The sequence below is a fragment of the Alosa alosa genome, chromosome 2 (genome assembly GCF_017589495.1).
Source record: "Alosa alosa isolate M-15738 ecotype Scorff River chromosome 2, AALO_Geno_1.1, whole genome shotgun sequence".
Lineage (NCBI taxonomy): Eukaryota > Metazoa > Chordata > Actinopteri > Clupeiformes > Clupeidae > Alosa > Alosa alosa.
The window spans coordinates 21,745,409-21,764,598 of NC_063190.1; the positions used below are offsets into that span (position 1 = coordinate 21,745,409).

General features: G+C 48.0%; 1 protein-coding gene across 1 annotated transcript in view; it reads left to right on the top strand.

Moving 5' to 3' along the window:
• Window positions 1-19,190, top strand: part of med13a (mediator complex subunit 13a) — a 68,321-nt gene that overhangs the window by 18,774 nt on the left and 30,357 nt on the right. The window contains 6 exon segments of the mRNA XM_048229068.1: window positions 9,335-9,480; window positions 15,873-15,987; window positions 15,989-16,068; window positions 16,304-16,498; window positions 16,780-16,942; window positions 18,108-18,218. Of these exon segments, the coding sequence (XP_048085025.1) occupies window positions 9,335-9,480; window positions 15,873-15,987; window positions 15,989-16,068; window positions 16,304-16,498; window positions 16,780-16,942; window positions 18,108-18,218 (810 nt within the window).

Below are 19,190 nucleotides of genomic sequence, written 5' to 3' on the forward strand. Positions count from 1 at the left end.
GTGTGGCTGTGGTTATTGTGTGTATCAGTGTGTGAAATCTGAGAGGCTGGTTTCTAATATCTTAGCTCATATACAGACATTTTAGATAGATATGTTTCAAAAGTTAGTGATAAAGGTGTAGGATGCAAAGCTTAAAAAAAAGAGAAAATATTTTATTGAATTTAAAGACAAAAAAAACGCAACACAATATATAGCTGCTCAAGCCCTTCCCCACCAATATTACACTGCCATACAGCACAGAGAAGTAATACATATTACTCAAAAACTATGATTTAAAATATAAGTTAGATAAATAATACGCAATTCTACTCCAATACACTCGTCAAGGTCCTCTACCTTGTTCGTTTTGTGAGCACCCTCAAGGGTAACACTTTATTTTACACGGTCCTTGTTCCAGTGTATCTGCATAATGAAGTACAGTGTAACAACCTGTGTAACAAATATGTAATATCACATACTTATGTTGTCCTACAGATCATTGTGGCCAAAGTGGCCTTTAGGTTAGGATTAGGGCACTTCTCATTAAACGTGTACTAATGACCTGTAGGTACACAAAAATACATTATGTATGGACAATATAAGTATGTGATATAATACATATTGTTACACAGGTTATTACACTTCATTATGTAGCCACACTGGAACAAGGACCCTGTAAAATAAAGTGTTACCAAAAAAAGTCCAGGCTCTGTAAATGGGGATGGAGCAAGGTGGCTTGGACCGTGCTATACCCTATCTATCCAATGTAGTGTTTTGCTTTCTTGGCGCTGAAGGGAGGGCTATGACATGATCAACAACCCTCTGGCACAGTGACGGACTGCTCCTTCAAGTGGAGAAAACTGCAAGTGCAGGTCAGAACATGCTCGTGAGAAGCATTCATGCTGTACGGAGATAAGATTGGGAACACTCTACGCAGGACACACACACATTCAGACTAGAGTATTATAGATGCACATAGTCTTGTGTGTGTTTTGGCACTTGCTGCACCTGTACTTGCCAGAGGGTAATGCTGCCCAGTTTCGGGCCTGTAGCTCCTGTTAACAGCGTAATTTCCAGAGCCTCTTCCGATTCTTTGACCAAGGCCACAGGAACAATGGAGTTTCCTCTGGAATTTGCGCCACATTCATGTAACTCTCACTACTTCAGTTATAAATAACCTCCACGAGAAGTCCTTTTTTCATTCTCTCATCCGCTCTCTCGCTCGGTCTTGCTCTCCCCGTCTCCCTCTCTCTTTCATATCTCTGCATTTATTCATGTGGCTGTGGTCTCTTAAAGCCCAGCATGTTTTTCCCTTTTTTTTACGACGGTCGTAGTGAGCTCTCTGGCTCAACGATAGTGTTCAGAAAAAGCTGAAAGGCTTTTAACCATGCAGAGTCCGCTTTGCCTTTGATCCGACTTTCGTGTCTCTCTCCGCGCGATTATCGTCTCGTCTTCCTGTTCCTGTGTGGCGTCACTGTCACTGAGAGAAGTCAGCGAGGGACAGGGGGGAATGTGAAAGGGGAGATTGTTTGGATCTCCAGCTCTCAGAGCCGGCTCGTACGCCGCTCCAGTTAGCCTAAGTCCTCCTTTTGTTTTGGGGGTGTGTGTCCCACCGGTGGTGCAGTTGATGGCTCTGAGCTGTGTGTGTGTGTGTGTGTGTGTGTGTTTTTCCACCACAGTGTCTTTTTAGTTTCATCCCAGTGGAGCCTCTGTAGAACACTAGACTTTGCTTGTGTGTGTCTCCAGAGACCATCAACCACAAGGGCGGCGACATCACATCATTATCCTCTCTTTGCATCATTAACCCCCCCACCAACTAACTCCATTGCTCTCCCTGTCACTCTCATTAACTTGAGCGTCTTGTCATGGTTGGGCGACTGTGGTGCTTACGAGGGCAGACGCCGTCAAAGAGAGAACATGCTTGGAGCGCTCGGCGGGATTACGTCTGTAAACCTGTTAGAACAGAGGCTGTGTTTTTCCAGGATGTGCTTAACGTGACACTGACCCGCTAATATCCACTGCATCGGAAGTGGTGTGTGTGTCGGTGTGTGTGTCGGGGGGGCGGGTGGTTTGGTGGTTAACCTGCGTTCCCACAGGAACCACAAAGGAGACTTTACAAATCCTCCTTCTCTGCTGGCCAACACGTTTTTGGCTTCCATTTTGTTTAATAATTGTTTTTTTTTTTTTTTTTTGATTTCATTTAATTTCATTTCAAAAATCATTCCTCTTCTACTGTCCTGACTTGTAAAACGGGTTGAACCTCCGTCATTTCTCACTCTCCACCTCTGCATCCTGAGGGTGTGGTAGTATTGACACAGGGCCTGAAATTGTAAGTGTTGCGGCCTCACCTGCCCTATGTTAATGGGGTATGTTAATGCCATAGAGAGGGATGGCTCTCACTATGGCCCCCGGGTCACCCCAGTGGACTCTTGTTGGCTACACTCTGTTTACACGATGCCTGGCTGGCGGTCTCTAGCTCCATGTAAACACGATTGACAGGCACGGGGTAAGAGTGTTGGTACCTGTTACAACTTCTTGACATATCTGAACCTAATAGCTGTATGTTTTTAATCTTCCTGACAATTGTTTGACTGGGTGATGTAAACTTGATAAGTACTGTACACACATACTACACATAAGTACTTTGCACCCCCTCTCTCCTTTGCTCTTTCCTCCTCCTCTTCCTGCTTCCTTTCATGAGCAAGTAGGGAGGTGCTCCTCGCAGTCCTCTAGTAAGAGCCACAGACACACACACACACACACACACACACACACACACACACACACACACACACACAGACACACACAGACACACACACATCACTCTGTGGCACATTGTGGACCGCTTGCTCCCCCTCATCACCCCATCCTCTGCCCATCACTGCAGGTCACCTCCTGACCGACAGAGGACTTTAAACACTCTTCTCCTCTTTTCAGTTGGCCTCTGTGTCTTAGGTAGATCATAAATTCTCTGAGATGCAGACTTGCATTCCTCTCTCAGTGCATCGAGTAGAGTGAGGCAGGCACATAAACAGCCCTATTGCAGCAGTCTCACACAGGGTAGATATGTGATGACATCCTCACCGAGCTACTTCCTCTTCTGTACTGATCCTAAATGGTGGCCTGACCTTTGCATTGATGTGGTCTGTAGATGTGTTTCTGCTATAGGATGTGGTATGCTTTGTTTACGTTGAGGTTGTGTTTGCGCAGGGTGGTTTAGACAGAGGTGTAGATGCAGGCTGCTGGCACTAGTGTCTGACTGACAGCATAGGCCTGTGTGTGTGTTTGTTGTTTTCTGTTTTTGGTCGCTGATGGCGGTTGGGGTGTGTGTGTGTGTGTGTGTGTGTGTGTGGGATGATGATGATGATGATGGGGTGTGTGTGTGGGGTCAGGGTTAAGAGATGAGCAGTGTCCTGTGTTAGTGGGACAGCACAGACACGAGCAGGAGACTGTGTGGTGCGAGCTGGCAGACTTGCTAAAGCACTAAATTTATCCCTAGTACACACACACACACACACACACTCACTCACTCTCATATACCCTGCCTCTCCCAGGCAAAGGCAGGCACTGTATGCCCTGTAGACAGCTAGGCTGATACACATTTCAGACATTAATGCACTCACACTTAACCGTCTGGAGACCAACACAGACACAAACTGAGACACACACACTTACACACCCCCGTACCCATAGACACACATTCATACAAACACACAGAGACACACACAGACACACACAGGCAGTCTCTCTAGCAACGGGAATTGCTTGGAGACGGGCGTGCCATGTGAGCAGCTCTGTCTGTGTATCGTGTTTCTGAAGGGCTCCAGGAGGGAAGATAAATTGGCCTTTAATATGGCTCCTCAGCGCAGGAGAGGGGCAGATTAGAGCTCCACTCCACCGCCCCCAGAAAAAATGCACCCCTCCCACCCCAAAGATGCCCAGTACACATGCTCACTCTCTTGGACCCCTGCACTTCCTGGGAGGGGTTAGCCCCAGCACATAGTGTCTAACGGAGACAGGAGGGAAACAACCTTGTCCAGTGTTTTTTCTTTTTTTTTGAGCTGAGCAGAGCACAACGATACCTCACACATGCCTGTGGAAGAGACACAGACCAAACCCAACACGCCCGATGGGAATTCTTTATCCAGAAAGTTTCAGCCATTTTTTTTAACCCCCCACACACACACACTTCCCACCCCATCCTTATAAGGCATCCAAGGAATTGCACAACTTGTTCACTCGTCTGCCTTCCAACCGCCTACATGCACCACGACTCCAGTCACAGACCTGTCCGTCTCTAGTTACTGCTGACTTCCATCACCCCACCCCCACCACCCCCAGGGCCCTTTAAGCCCCTCCCCTTGCACCCACTGAGTCCTTCCCACATCCACTGAACGAGCCAGTCGGTAGCAGATAGCTCTTTAGAGTGACCGGGTGGCCCCTTCTAAGGCCCTTCTATTGGTTTGTTTTTCTTGTCAAGTGCTGCTGGCTGCTAATGTCTATGTTATGCCTTTGAGGATCCGTGTCTTTGTGGAAGAGATTAAGAGATTGATGTTAACGCAGTGCTTTTGGTGATGATGAAGTGTGTTTTGGCAGACACCGGGTGCTTGGTTGACATCATGTCACCTCTGTCATTCAGAGTTTGACAGCTAGAATAGAGTAAAAATAAAATGTCTTAGTCGCTGCACAGTTGCGTAATTGAATTTAGAACATCTCACTCAGTGGTACATACAGTGAAGACGGATCAAATAGAATTTTCCAACTGATTCGACACATACTGTACATATACACTGCATTTATAAGAGCACACATAATATGACAAAATATAAAAGAACATATGAGTTAAGCAAGCCTAGTTATGAAGCTGTTTTTTTTTTGAATTTTATAATGAATGTTCAAGCAGGTATTATTTGAATGGAGTATTACTCTGTGCTTCCGGGTGCACCCTAGTCCTGCAGGTGTGAGGGCTCGCTCTTGCCCTACTGTATGTTGGATGACCTGGTCATCATTGTCTGGACTTGTACTCCTACTATTCAGACATATATGGGCTTGACGCACACACACACACACACACACACACACACACACACACACACACACACACACACACACACACAGTGGGTGGCACATGTTTTGTTCCTGTAAATCACCGGAATGTTCTTTATTGTGATTCTTACCTTGCGTGTCCCGCTGGATTGTAATCAAATGCAGATGACCAATTTCTGGCCCACTTACTGCACTGAACGAGCATTTTCAGGAGCACAAAGAAATCAAAATGAATGATGTGACTGATGAGCACTTCAGCAGCCCAGCGGCAGTCAAACCCACCCGAGTTAAAAACCCATCCTTGAATAAACTAGAAAACACAGTGGGGAAATAACACTGGGCAATCTGGAGAAAAAGACGACGTATTTCTAAGAACCTTGTGACCACAGCCCTCATCTCTGTTCTGACATCAAAGGAGTTTCATTCAACCCTAGATAAATAAACTGTTTTTGTGTGTGTGTGTAGACGGTTTACACTTGCTTGTGCTCCCAGTGAAAACACAAGCGACCACTGATCGGTGGAGGGGAACCAGGGACTTTGACAGAATTAGGGTGATGATGTGGCCTCTGATTTGGCCTCCTCCAGATGAATTTGTCTCTCCACATCACAGCCCCTTTCTCTCGGTGGCTCTGTGGACTACACTTCCCACAGTCCCTCGGGGGAGAGCCCTTGGAAGTCTTTACTCGCTGCCTGTGAGCGAGCGGGTCTTTTGACGGCGCCTTTTCCTCACAGTTCCTTGGCATCGAAACCTGTCTGTGGTGGATCAAGCTCTGGCGGTTGTAGCCGGATCAGTCTGTGACCGTCTTGACGTCGGATAAAACCTCTGTCGGTGTGAGTGTAGTTACAAGCCTCTGTCTTAATAGCAGGACTGAACACTCATATGTTGACTGCACAATGGTGTGTTGGCTATTTCTGTGTACTTGTCTCAGGATGTGTGTGTTTTGACATTCAGTTCTCTGATGAGTGTCCATTGCGGGTGTGTGTGTGTGGGTGCATGTGTTTCAGATGTTGGCTGAATGGACTATTCTCGGTGTGTGTGTGTGTGTGTGTGTGTGTGAGAGAGTGACTATGTTCTAGAGGCTCCTCTGACCGGAGGTGTAGGCAGGTGGGGCAGTGGGCAGCAGGCCTGTCATGCAGGGAGGGGAAATGACATCAGTCACTAAACATCCCTGCTGCTTGTGTCCGCATGATAAGCGTGGGATATCCTCTCTCTCTCGCTCTCTCGCTCTCTCTCTCTCTCGCTCTCTCGCAGTGGAGGAAGAGGAGAGAAGGGAAGTTGGCAGGGAGTTCTAGCAGCTCTTTTTGGCAGAGCGGTAGCACTGACCTTTAGCAGCAGGCACTACGCTATAGATGGGGGATTCCTCTCTGGGACCGACCAGATGACTTGTGGTCTCTCTGTGTGTGTCTTAGAGAGAGACACTTTAACTTGATATTTGATTGTGAAACTGAATGTCATTGTGTGTTTTTGGTTAGGCTATGTCTTTTGATGTTTTGTATGATGTGTGTGTGTGAGAAGCTTAAGCTGGGTGTTGGAAAACGAAACTGAATGTGCGTGAGCGTGTTTGTGTCTGTCACTCGGGGCCCAATACGGCTAGTCAGGAAGTCTGTGGTGACTGACCACACCGGAAGCTCTGCTGCACAGACTTCCTGCCACTCAGCAAACGAGGAATCCATTGTGCATTCTTTGTCTTTGTCTCGCCCTCCTCTCTTTCTCTTCCTTCTCTTTTCTCATCCTTCTCTCGGTCTCTTCCCTTCTCTTCCTATATTAGTCTGCATTTGATGATGCATTTCTGCGAGCATCTCTGTGTGTGTGTCTGTCATGATGGGTTGTCATGACGATTGGCTGATTGGCTATCTCTGCTCTGCTCTGCCCGGTCCTGACCTCATTCACTACTTGTTTGCAGAGGCATCACTGACTGCCCACATCCATCTGCTATGTAGATCTCTGCTGAGCTGTCTGTGTGTGTGTGGTTTTATTATGCGTGTGAGAAAGTGAAAGAAATGAGTCTCTCCAGCTTGTCTGTTGTTAATGTAATCTGAATTTGGAGGCGGATGTGGAGATTAGTCAAATGATTTGCTGGGTGGTGGTGGGGGGTTGTTTTTGAGCTGTGTGTGTGTACATTGTTATGGTTGATCTGGAGAGCAGGATTGGTCTTCTAGCACCTATGTGTGCTAACTGTATGCTCTGTGTGTGTGTAGGCGTGCGCGTGTATGTGTATGTGTGTGTCTGTCTGTCTGTCCGTGTGTGTTTGTGTGTGCATGCCTGCTGTGCTGCTGTGCTTCTGTACTGTGTGTCTCTACGTGCGCGTGTGTTTGCGGGCCCAGTAAAGGAGCAGCATGCCTGCTGGCGCGCCTTGTGACTGAAAGTGATTGTGCTGCAGTTTTCAGCAGGGCTGGCCTCACTGGAAAGCCTGTGTGTGTGTGTTTTTTTCACAGATGCAGCAGCGCGTCCCGTCACCATTTCGTGTTTGCAGCGTGACTGCATCCAGGGATCGCAGGTCAACTGTACAGCGAACAGATTAAAACAGTAGATGTACATTTAAAACTGTGTGGGCTAGTCTAGAAAACTCATGTGATGGTTCTGTTCTCCGTATCTGTTCTGTTCTTTTCTCTCTCTCTCTCTCTCACTCACTCACTCACTCACTCACTCACTCACTCACTCACTCACTCACACACACACACACACACACACACACACACACACACACACACACACACACACACACACACACACACACACACACACACACACACACACACACACTCTCATGCGCTCGCTCGCTCTGTTCTAATCAGTGGCCTGCAGAAAATAAAACACAGCCATGTTTTTAGAGCTAGTTAGCTGTGCAGAAACACTGAGCGATTTATATGAAGTCATTCTAGCCCTCCCTCACACATGCACACTCCTTGGAATAAATGGCGTGCTATTGAACTGTGGTCCTGGGACTGTACTCTAGCATCCACTCTCAGAACCACTCTCGGAGTCAACTCACTTCAGACCTCCCCCAGACGCCTTCACTGTGAGGCAGACCCTCGGTGTCTCACTTAAGCGGTTCCTCCCAGGAAACGCGACCTGAGGTTCCGTGTTTTAATTGGTTCCTGATGAGGCCGAAACAACTTCTTACGGCCCCGGGGCCGTGAGGGGAGTGCTGTTTGTGCGAGCGGCCCCGGTCAGATCTTTCCTCTGGGCCCCGTTAGACATCCCCACCCCCTCCTCAGCCCTCCTCGACAGTCCTCCCTTTTCTTCTCCCCCCCTGCTCGTCAGCTCTGCCAAACTCAAAGGCGGCGCTCTTTTGTAGTTTATTGTTGCATCGGACTGTGTGTTTCCCTCCCTCCCTTCCTCCCGGCTGCTGGCCCGCCAGCCCGCCCGTTCGCTCGCTCGCTCGTTCGCTCGCTAGCCTGTCCGGCCCGTGCGCTCCGATGCATTCAGATGAGGGCTGGGAGCGGGAGAGGATGCTCTGCGCTTTGCCAAGGGTCTGGGAGCAAGCACTTCGCTTTGATCCACTCACAAAGAGTTCACAAAGCCCAATTTTCTGTGTGTGAGGGAGAGAATGATTTCAGGAGAAAAGGAGTAAAGTGGACACAATAGCCTTTCCCGTGTCTAGTCTTGTCTGTCTTCCTTTTCTTTCTCTTTCCCTTGTATTCTTTTTCTTGACACTCTTGTCAGTGCACAACTGTGATTGCTTGCTTTGGGCTACCGGCTGTTCACAAACCCCTGTTCCGTTCCTCGGCATTCACTCTGTGCCGTGTTTTAAATGTACTCTGTCAACACTGAATTCACACCAGCATATTTATATTACGTTGCAGGGTGTTGATGATGTATTTTCTTTAGCGCTGGTTTTGTGTTGTGTGTGTGTGTGTGTGTGTGTGTGTGTGTGTGTGTGTGTGTGTGCGGACAGCAGGAAGCTGAGAGGGAATGTGTGAAAGGCCACATAAGGTGTGTGTGTGTGTGTGTGTGTGTGTGTGTGTGTGTGTGTGTGTGTGTGTGTGTGTGTGTGTGTGTGTGTGGAGGCAGCATGGGAACCAGATGTCCCTCTGCTCTTGCCCCCGGGGGCAGTGGCAGAGGACACTGTTTACGTTACTCCTGTCCTCATTCCCCTCTCACACACACACTGCTGTCGTGGTCGTCTGGTGGAATGTCACGCTGTCTTCTTTTACGTCAGTGTTTTTGTGCGTGCACCGCACTGGAAGGGAGGAGCACTGGCTGTTTTTGATTAGGGTCTGCATTGATTGGCCTCTTTGGGTGTTTTTGTGAGACAAATGGAAAACGAGTCTCTCATTCTCTCTGTCTCTGTCTTTCCCTCCGTAGTGAGCACCTCTCGTGTGCCTTCAGCTTCTTCCTGCACGGCGACAGCAACGTGTGCACCAGTGTGGAGATCAACCAGCACCAGCCCGTCTACCACCTCAGCGAGGAGCACCTCACCCTGGCCCAGCAGGCCAGCACCCCCTTCCAAGGTACTGCTGACCCCCCCCCCCCGCGCGCGCTGCGTCCCTCTCCAGTACGCTGGTTGCCTGCCTCAGCTCTGTTGGCTCCTCTTGACGTCAGTCTCCAGTAGGCCGGGATTAGTGCTGGAGATATTGTTTACAAATTTTATAATCACACGTTTGCATATGTCTGAGGCGGGTGGATGTAATAAGTGTGCCATGTTTAAATGAATAATCCAGATTTTTGTGCAACCTAATCTCCATCTGCTCCGTGGCAAACAAATGGCAGATTATCCCAGACAATAATTTCATTTCGTCTTCACTCGGAACTGAACAGAAAACTAGCTTTGCACCAAAAAACTTTTGTAAAGGAAGGCAATTACTAAGACTACAGCGCCATAAATAAACATTTTAAAAATCGGGAAGTGCTTTTGTAGAACAGACTGTCTGTAAAGCCCTGAATTGTTTATTCAGAATTATGCATTAATTAAACGCCAAAGCCAAGTAATTCCTTCCGTCTGAATTGGAGCAATTTTTTTTCTCCAGAGGAAGTTATGAGGCCACCCGTTACCAATGAGTTGGTTGTGGATACATTTTTTTTAAACACTGAATCACAGAAGTACAAAACCACACTGTGAGCCAGAATAGCATTTTATAATAAGTTGAAATGAATCATCAGTACTACTTTGGCTTTGAAACGATGTTCAGCCACTTTGATGACTTATACTGTTTACATGAGGTAGTTTGAATTTGAAACAGTCATGCTGCTTCATATTTAAAGTGTCATTGTACATCCTGTTTATGTATTAACTTCCATTACTTGGGATTTTTTGTGATGTTATTACTTATTGGGCTTTTAAGGTGGTTTCTAAATAACTTTACAGTTAATTGTGCTCTCCTATATTCAACATCAACACATGCTACTCATACAGGAGATGGAGATGTGGTGGGGAAAAAAAACTCCAGATTGTTTATGTAGACAACAAAATGAGACACTCAGATGCACTTGGTTACGGGGTACTTAAAAAGTCCCTTTTATCTCTGATGGTGGGTGTGGGAACCGCAGCTGGCATTGCTCTGTTTGTATTCTTGTTGGTCTCGCTGCATTATGGTATGTCAGAGTGGAGGTGCAACCCCACCCATGTGTGCTGCTTCATGCTTTAACCAATTGAGAGAAAAAAAGCTTAGAGAAACATGTCTAAGCCAGTGTCAGTATGACTACAATGAAAGTGTTCTTTTGCAGATGCAAGTCTTCTATGTAAGTGTAAAAACCTGTATTGTGGAGAAGGACAGATGCACTCATGCCTTTGAAACACGGGTGCTGTAGGGTTCTCTTTGTAGGTGTGTCTTGAATGTCTGAACAGGGGGGGGTGCATTATGCATGCTGGCGGCCCTATAAAGTAGGCATTGTTTATGGTAGTGTTTGTTTCTCATTTACAGAGCCAGGACTGTGTACAAACACTTTGTTACACTTTGAGGACAAACACTGAGTGAGGAGCAATTTGCTGATCCTGAAATGGATCAATTGAATCTGATTTGATTCACCACTTTGGATCTGGGAATGAACACTCAGGTCAAGAACTCATTCTTATTCACCAGGGTGGTTCCTTGTTAAAATAATTTTAGTATAGTAGTAGTATAGTAATTGCAAAAAAAAAAAAAAAATTGTTGTGAAAAGTGGATATGTAACCCACGATCATAGTAGCATTATTTTATGCACTGCCTCCTATGTGAATATGTGAGGCATATGTAGAACACAAGAGATTTCTGCAGCTTTAAAAAAAAAAAGAAAAAAGATTTCAGTTCTGACAACCTGGGGCAACAGCATTGAACCCGGAGTGAAAAGACAAACTCTTTAGAGGTGTCAGTAGGCAGGCCAGAGTCGGCCCCAGAGGCACTGGAGCACTGGGCCTGGAGCTTTGACATCCGCAAGCTGAAAAAGCAAAAGTCAAATAAATGTGGCTGAACTCGGGGTGCAGCCGGGTAAAATGAAAAGACCTATGGGGCACGGAGTCATAGCCTTGGAATTCCATCACTGTTTTAAGAAGAAAGACCGAGAGAGTGAGTGTAGGTCCATTTCAGCATTTTCACAGCTTTATTCACTACCCCCCCCAAATGAAATTTACAAGCTGTTGGGTATTGTAGCACTTTTCCTTGCAGTATGATGCAAATGTCATGACACCACCACCACATTGTTTCTGTCTCCGGACTCCATCCGAAAGCTCAAAGCTCAAACAAAACAAAGCAGTCTAAACAAGTCAGTCAAAATAGCTGCTTTGTGTTTATAAACGGAAATTAAGCAAATCTGTATCTAACTGGCATTCACAGCCAGTACTTGTGCCGTGACAAACGTGTTATCAACACCTGCATCAACTGGAGAGGACAGTCTGGCATCTGGAGACGTAGCCCAGAGCTTACCTAATGCATCAGCGAGAAAGCCATGGGATTTAAAGAGAGGGTTTTTTTCAGGCCAAGGGATTTCAGAAAAAGCCACTGCTTTTCACTTAACCCACCTCAATAATAAGTATGATGAGAGCAAGGGTGGTGGTGGTGGTGGTGGTGGGGGGAGGGTCGTGAGTTCCGCCTTTTCCTCGTCTCTCTTCTCCCCTCCCCCACTTCTCCCTCAACTAATTTCCTTTCCTCCATCTCAGACATAGTTTTTTTTTTTTTTTTCTCCTCTCTCCATCTCTCCTCTGAACATCTCTCATTCTCCCCCACCTCCCCCATCCCTCTCTCTCCCTCTCCCCCATCCCTCTCTCTCCCTCTCTCCCCCCATCCCTCTCTCTCCCTCTCTCCTCCCCATTCCTCTCTCTCCCTCTCTCCCTCTCTCTCCCTCTCTCTTCCCTCTCTCCCCCCATCCCTCTCTCTCCCTCTCTCTTCCCTCTCCTCCCCATCCCTCTCTCTCCCTCTCCCCACCCCATTAGTTGTATTCGGTGGTGGTGGTGGTGTTCGTGGTGGCCTGAAAGGTGTGTGTATTTAGTAGGGCTGAAAAGCAGCATGGCAGTCGGGTTGTAAGAGCAACGCCTCGACAACAAAGCGGGGCAGAACAAAGAAGGAAGATCAGGGCAGAGTCTGCCCAGCTGCAGCCAGAGAGCGAACGAGAGAGAGAGAGCGCGTGAGGGAGAGGGAGAGAGCGAGAGAGAAGGAGAGGGTGAGCGAGCGAGAGTGAGCCCCAGGAACAGGATGTGTTCATTACACACGGCACAATCCCTCAAGTCCTCCTGTTACCTTCAGTCCACAATCACCATCTTTAGTAGCCTTTCTCTTTCTCTCTATTTCTCTCTGTCTCTCTCTCTATCTATCTTTCTCTCTTTCGCTCGCTTTCTGCTGGCTCCATCTCTTGCTATCCCTTTCAGAGTAGAGGAACTATCTTTTCCCGCCTTTTTTATTGTGTCTCTTAAAGCGATTGGACACTCTGGCCTCTCACTCCCCCGCCGTTATATCAATGCGTGCGAGCTCGCTCCGGCCATTCTCAAGCAGCGGCTGGTGAAAGGCCACATGCTGTTGCGATCGGGGGGTTAATGAGCTCTGGCCCCTCTGAGCGAACTGGCCTCAATTGCGTCGGCCATTAATACATTCATCTGGGCTTCGACCCTCTGCGTCTTCACAGCCCTGCTGTCTTCCCCTCCATCCTGCCCTCACTTCCTGTGGTGTTCGCAGTGGAGGAGGTGTCCGACCCGCCCATTTGCATCGTAATTAATAAAAAAGAAACTGAATGAAATAGCTCTGTGCTCAGGCTGGTACATTTTCTAAAAGATTTGGTCTGTATTTCGGTTTCCGTTCTGCAGATGCAGTTTTGAAGAGTGATGATGACATTTGAGCTGAAGCACCTTGTTTGATTGGCTGGGATTGTTTATGGTAGTGTTTGTTCTCAAAGTGTAACAGAATGTTTGTACACAGTCCTGGCTCTGTAAATGAGAAACAAACACTGAGTGAGGAGCAATTTGCTGAATTTTACAAAACGTCTCTGGGATTACAGGCGGAGAATATGTATAGCCCAACCATTGAAATGGATCAATTGAATTTACCTTCTCCCTTTCTAGATTTTGTGGATTGTAGAAAGTGTTGTAGATCAGGAAATTGGACGCTCCCCTCTGCCCAACAAATTTTCCGTGCAAGGTCTTGTGTCTACCACCAGCCCAGATCGAGACGAGCGTCTAGTTTCCCCGGCGGTGTTTACGAGTCCCCTCTCTCTCTTACTCTGACAGGCCCCTTTTAGTGCTCAGCAAAGCGACAGACCGTTTCCAGGATATGACCTCATAAAGCAGCGCAGTGCGAACGTAATGAACTTGCAGCTCATTTAACTGATCTTAGCATATTTGACATGTCTTCAGGGTGCTGGGGTTAAGGAGATGAAGATGGAGATATGGGGGGGGTGAAAAGACTGATAGAAGACAACTGAGACTGTCCTGTCTGGATGAGATCTCTTGCAGGCTTGCTTTTTATGAGCAAATGAGAGCACATTAAACATGCCTAGCCCCTCATTCCCCCTCCTCCCTCCTGCCAAAGGAAAAAAGATGGCTTCTGAAATGCAATAAAGGCAGGCAAGGGGGGGCAGGCGTCTGGCCTGTGGAAGAACCCTGTGTTCTGCCGAGATGCAAATGATGACCTTACATCTGTCACACTTGCACAAGGGACCTGCTTGTTTACCGTCAATAGTGTGAATTTTTTATTTCTTTTTTTGACCGAGCCAGAGCGGGCACATACTGATGAGACGCGAGGCTGCCAGGACCGGCCGCCGGAGGGAGGGCGGGGGCGGCGACTCAGGGATTCGGGACACGGTGTCTTGTGTAATCACCAGCTTGTCAAATATTAAAATGCTCTTCCAGTGCTGCCATGAGTTCTGGGCTGAGCTGCCCCAGTCCTCCCTCCTCCTCCTCCTCCTCCTCACACACACACGAAACACTGTCACAGACACACACAGTCAGTCAATCAGTCAGTGAAATCCTGCCATTGCATGTTGATTGTGCAAACACACTTGGAAGAAAAGCCAGACATGCTTTACCCATTGGCATGTAATTCAAAAATGGGAGGGCTGTGTATGCGTGCACTTTAGGCTAAAGGTTAAGCTTCTTTAACGCCTATAAGCTGAACATTCTGTCGAACTGCCCCCACCATCACCACCCCCACCCCTTTCAACACCAGTGCAGAGGAATGCTCCCAGCAACGGGCCTCCTTTCTTCTTCTCTCTCTCTCTCGCCGCTCTCTCTCTCTCTCTCATCTCTCCCTTTCTCTGCTGGACACACATATGGATTTCTGTCTGAAGGACATGTATGGAGCATGCTAATGGAACCTCATGGGAAAGGATGGATGGATTTCTCTCCTCTCTTCCTCCCAACCTTCCTCCCTCTCTCTCTCCCTCCCTCTGTCTCTGTATCTCTCTCTCTTTCTCTCTTTTTTTCTGTCTTTCTCTCGCTCAGGGAAGTGCAGGCCCCCGCTGATCAATACCCAGGCATAAGAATGGTCAGGAGGGGGGGAGAGCAGAGGACAGGGATGAAGACTTGAGGGATGTGAAGCAGGGAGAGAAAAACCTAGAGATGCAGTGGACAAGGGGAGGAGGGCTGGACTAATGGCGCTGCTCAACCCCACACACACACACACTACACGCACACACTCACTCGCACACTCACACGCACATACATGCACACACACACTCACACACATTCACACTCGCACACATCTGTACACTCACATAAACACCCACATACACACCCACATACACACACCTGCACTAATTTCCTCAGTTTTAGGCTTTGTTTTAATTCCCAGGTGTAATTTGATCTGACAAACCAAAAAGCTAATTTTAAACATCCGCAATGATTTTTGCTAGTGGCCATGTAGTTGCAGCACCATTGTATTTAATACAGCAGAATCAAACAATTCGGATCAACAGTTTGGTCATAAGTGACCTAAAATAGGATGGGAGATCCAGTTGAACCAGGATGCCCTCCAGGAGACGCCCATTCCCACACCGCTCAGAAGCCACGGTCTCCGCTCCTGTGTGGGGGTTCAGTGAGACGGCTCCGTTTATGGGCTGTTTTGTGTGTTTATGGACTTTGAATGGGCACTTCTGGCCAGTGATCAAGGCCCGAATGGCTTTCAAAAGGGCCGCTCTCCCTCTGTGGGTTTGTGGTGTGTATGGAAAGACGCTCGCTTGTAACTCTTGTGGGGAAACCTCTGAGGCGAAGGGCTTTTCGCTGTGGCCTCGTCTAACCGCGCGCCGGTGGTGGAACCATGGCTACTTCTGCGAGACGTGAGGTAACCCCCGGTGATGGTGGATAGAAGGAGACAGCGTTTTTGTCCTGCTTAGACTGACACTGAACTGCTATTATGTTGTGTAGGACACTGCATTCGGCAAGTTCTCTCCTTCTGTTCTGTGTGGTACACTCACGCTTAATTTTTCTTTCTTGCCCCCCATTCAGTGATTCTCAGTCCATTTGGACTGAACGGGACGCTGACGGGACAGTCCTTCAAGCTCTCGGACCCGCCCACCCAGAAGCTCATCGAGGAATGGAACCAGTTCTATCCCATCAGCCCCAGCCAAGGAGAACGCCGAAGACAAGACGGAGGACGCAGACTGGGAGGACGACTCCCTGGCTGCGGTCGAGGTCCTCGTCGGTAAGACTTGTGTTTGTCTGTCGTGTCGCACACTGAAACAGCCCACAAATCTGCGTTAGTCACTTTGCAGTGACCAAGTGTTATTTGAGGCACCCTATGTGTTTGCATAGCTTCGCTGAAATAAGAATGAGAGTTTGACTAATGATTTGGTTAATTTAATTAATAATTTATTTCAATGATTAAAATAGCTTAATTATTCCGCCACTAATGAAACTAATTAACCTGGTTTGAGCAGGTGGTGTTCGAATGGTGTACCCTGCGTGTTTGGTGCTGGTGCCCCAGTCGGACATCCCCATCGTGGTCCCGGTGGGGGCCTCCCATGGCTCGGCCATTTATTCGGGTGGCCACCAAGTGCCTGTGTCCCAGCGTGACCCTGCCATCTCGTCGGTCACCCTCACCCCGCCCACATCACCTGAGGAGGCTCAGACAGGTAGGAGGAGCTTAAAGCTCATCTGAGAAGTATACTGGGTATGGGTTGAAAATGGGCACCCAAGTGCTGTGTAATTTGGTGCACATACCAAATTACATTTTCAGAGTGAAATTGAAATGTCTCTTCAATGAAAAATGATTGTATCTAAAGATCACTTGTTTTAGCTATCTCTTTGCTTGTTGGGAAAGCTTGTTGCTGGTAATGCTTGTTGGGAAAGCTGATTGGTTCACTGCCCTCCTTCTCTCCATCCCTTTCTCTCTCGCCCCTCTTGTCCTCTCCAGTGGACTCTCAGTCGGCTCAGAAGTGGATGAAGCTGTCTTCTGTGATGGACGGCTTCAGCACGGACACCACCAGTCACCACGGCGGCAAGATCCCTCGACGCATGGCCGGCCAAGTGGTGGAGCGCGTCTGGCAGGAGTGCAACCTCAACCGCACGCAGAACAAGTAAGGCCCCGCCACACAGCACACGGCAGCCCACAGCAGGTGGGTCCGCTGAAGCGATCATAGAGCGATGAGCGATTTATGCCTCTGGGTAGCATTGAATCTTTGCAGAGCCTACGCCACTGTTAGGCTGAGCGGTTTTACTTTTGCGCTGGTGCATCTGCGGAGCTTTGTAGTTCAACTTCAAAACTTTTGTTGGAGAAAAAAACCAAGTACCAAGCTCCAAAGGTGGCCATGTTAGATACTGTGTAATCTGATAATTGTTGTAACCGAAAATCACCTGAGGCAATATGAAGGGATGTCTACCAGCCAACTATCAAACATTGGCGTACGTCAGCAAGCTATTTCCCAGCAAAGGAAACAACTTGCTGGATAAACACCTGTTGTGGTTTGGCGTCACCTTAATATGAAGTTACATTTTTTGAACGGTGCGCATCAGTCGTAGGGTATGTTACTCTGCTATGTCCCTGTGGCATAGATTAGGCACAGAAGCCTAAATCGGCCTCAACATGCACAGTGTTTAGCGTTCTACTTAATATGCACCAGAGCTAGTCTGTCAGGCATGATCAGTCAAGCCCAGAATTCTTTATTTGGTACGACGTTGTAGGTACACTGAATTCACCTGCAGCATACTTGAGGAGCCATATAGTCTGACACGCTTAAGTGACCCCTCTGACGGCATGATGTATATGTGGTCAGTCATGCTCGACTGGGTCTAGACTATGTGCCATAGCCAGGCTCAGATTTGCCTAGTTTCATCTGGTTTGTTCTTGGGCACAGATGTGTTTCAACCTGACACAGGCTAAGAGAGTCTCACACACTCATACACATGGCGAGTCCACCAGGAGGAACATATACCTGCTATATACAATTCATTCAAACCTTTATTTTCCTTCTCGGGTGTATACCTGAGGGCAGCCCTCATTTTCAATGTAGCCGAGAGACCCCTTGAATCAGCATTCTTGATGAATTATAACACAAAAATGATGCAGCAGGAATTCATAGCATGTACTGGGGTATCAGCAAAATAGTGATGACTGACAGCTTTTGAGAAACGTGATTTTTTTTTATTTATTTATTTATTTATTTTTTTGTAGTTGTTTATCGATTGATTCCTAGAAATGGTCTCTGCTTTGTTGTAACCCTCATTTCATCTTCCTCTCGCTAGACGGAAATTCTCAGTGACGACCAACGGTACCAGCGAGGCGGACGTCCCGGAGAAGGTCGGCGCGTGGGACTTTGTGGAGGCCACGCACAGGTCCACCTGCCTATGTTCCAGGTACGAAACCCATCAGATTATGACCAGTTTCACCCAGCTATTGTGTAAATAAAACCACTGAACTACTCAAAGTTGCTCACCCAGGCACTGCATAGTTGTTTGGAAGTAGGTTCTAGGACATTGGCAGGCAGTGATGACCATCTCCTGTTTGGAGGAGATGGACAGTACAGGAGGAATAGGTAGCTTTCACACATTGCAGTTCAATTGCCGCACTGGTGTAAAAAAAGATGAAAATTAACCTGGAGTAGCAATGCAGTCCATGTTTCTAGCCCATCTTATTTTCCCATTGGAGTTCCATTGCGTGTCATAATTGCGAGTTCCAAAGGTTCCACTGACCATGTTATGTCCAGCTGCTTGGTGTTGTGCTGCATTGCGTGGTCAGGATGCTGCTGGTAGTTGGGGAGCCGGGGTGTATTTATTTTATGTGTTGTGGGACTGCAGCTCCGTCGACGCCCCCTGGGGGCTCAGGAGCTCCCTCGCATCTCTGGCGGCGGGCCGCCAGGCAGAAAGCCTCGAGTCAGCGTCTCGCTGTCCTCCAGAGGAAAAACACCCATCCCCCCCCCCAACAACAACACACACACTACACCACCACTACTGAAATACACCCCTCTCTCCTCCTCACACATCCTCATATACTGTACACACACGCACAATGAAGATGCACTGCACCGTCAAGGAATTTTCAGAAAGCATGTCCTGCACCCCTCTGCTTTAAACGTCTGTTTATGTGTGGGCCATGTCCCATTTCTCCCCCCTTTGATTTGAAGGAGATGTTGAAGTGGCTGCGTTGCACAACAGAGGCTTGTCTCAGTCTGGTGCTGTCTGTTCGCGCGAGCCCAGCCGGCGTTGCACGGACGCGCCTCAAGCATTCACCGACGCCGACTCAAGGCCACCCAGGGAAAATAGCCACGCGGGCACCAAATGAGATTCCTGGCCATCTTGGCCTCGCCCGAGTCACCGCCGGCGCCGCCG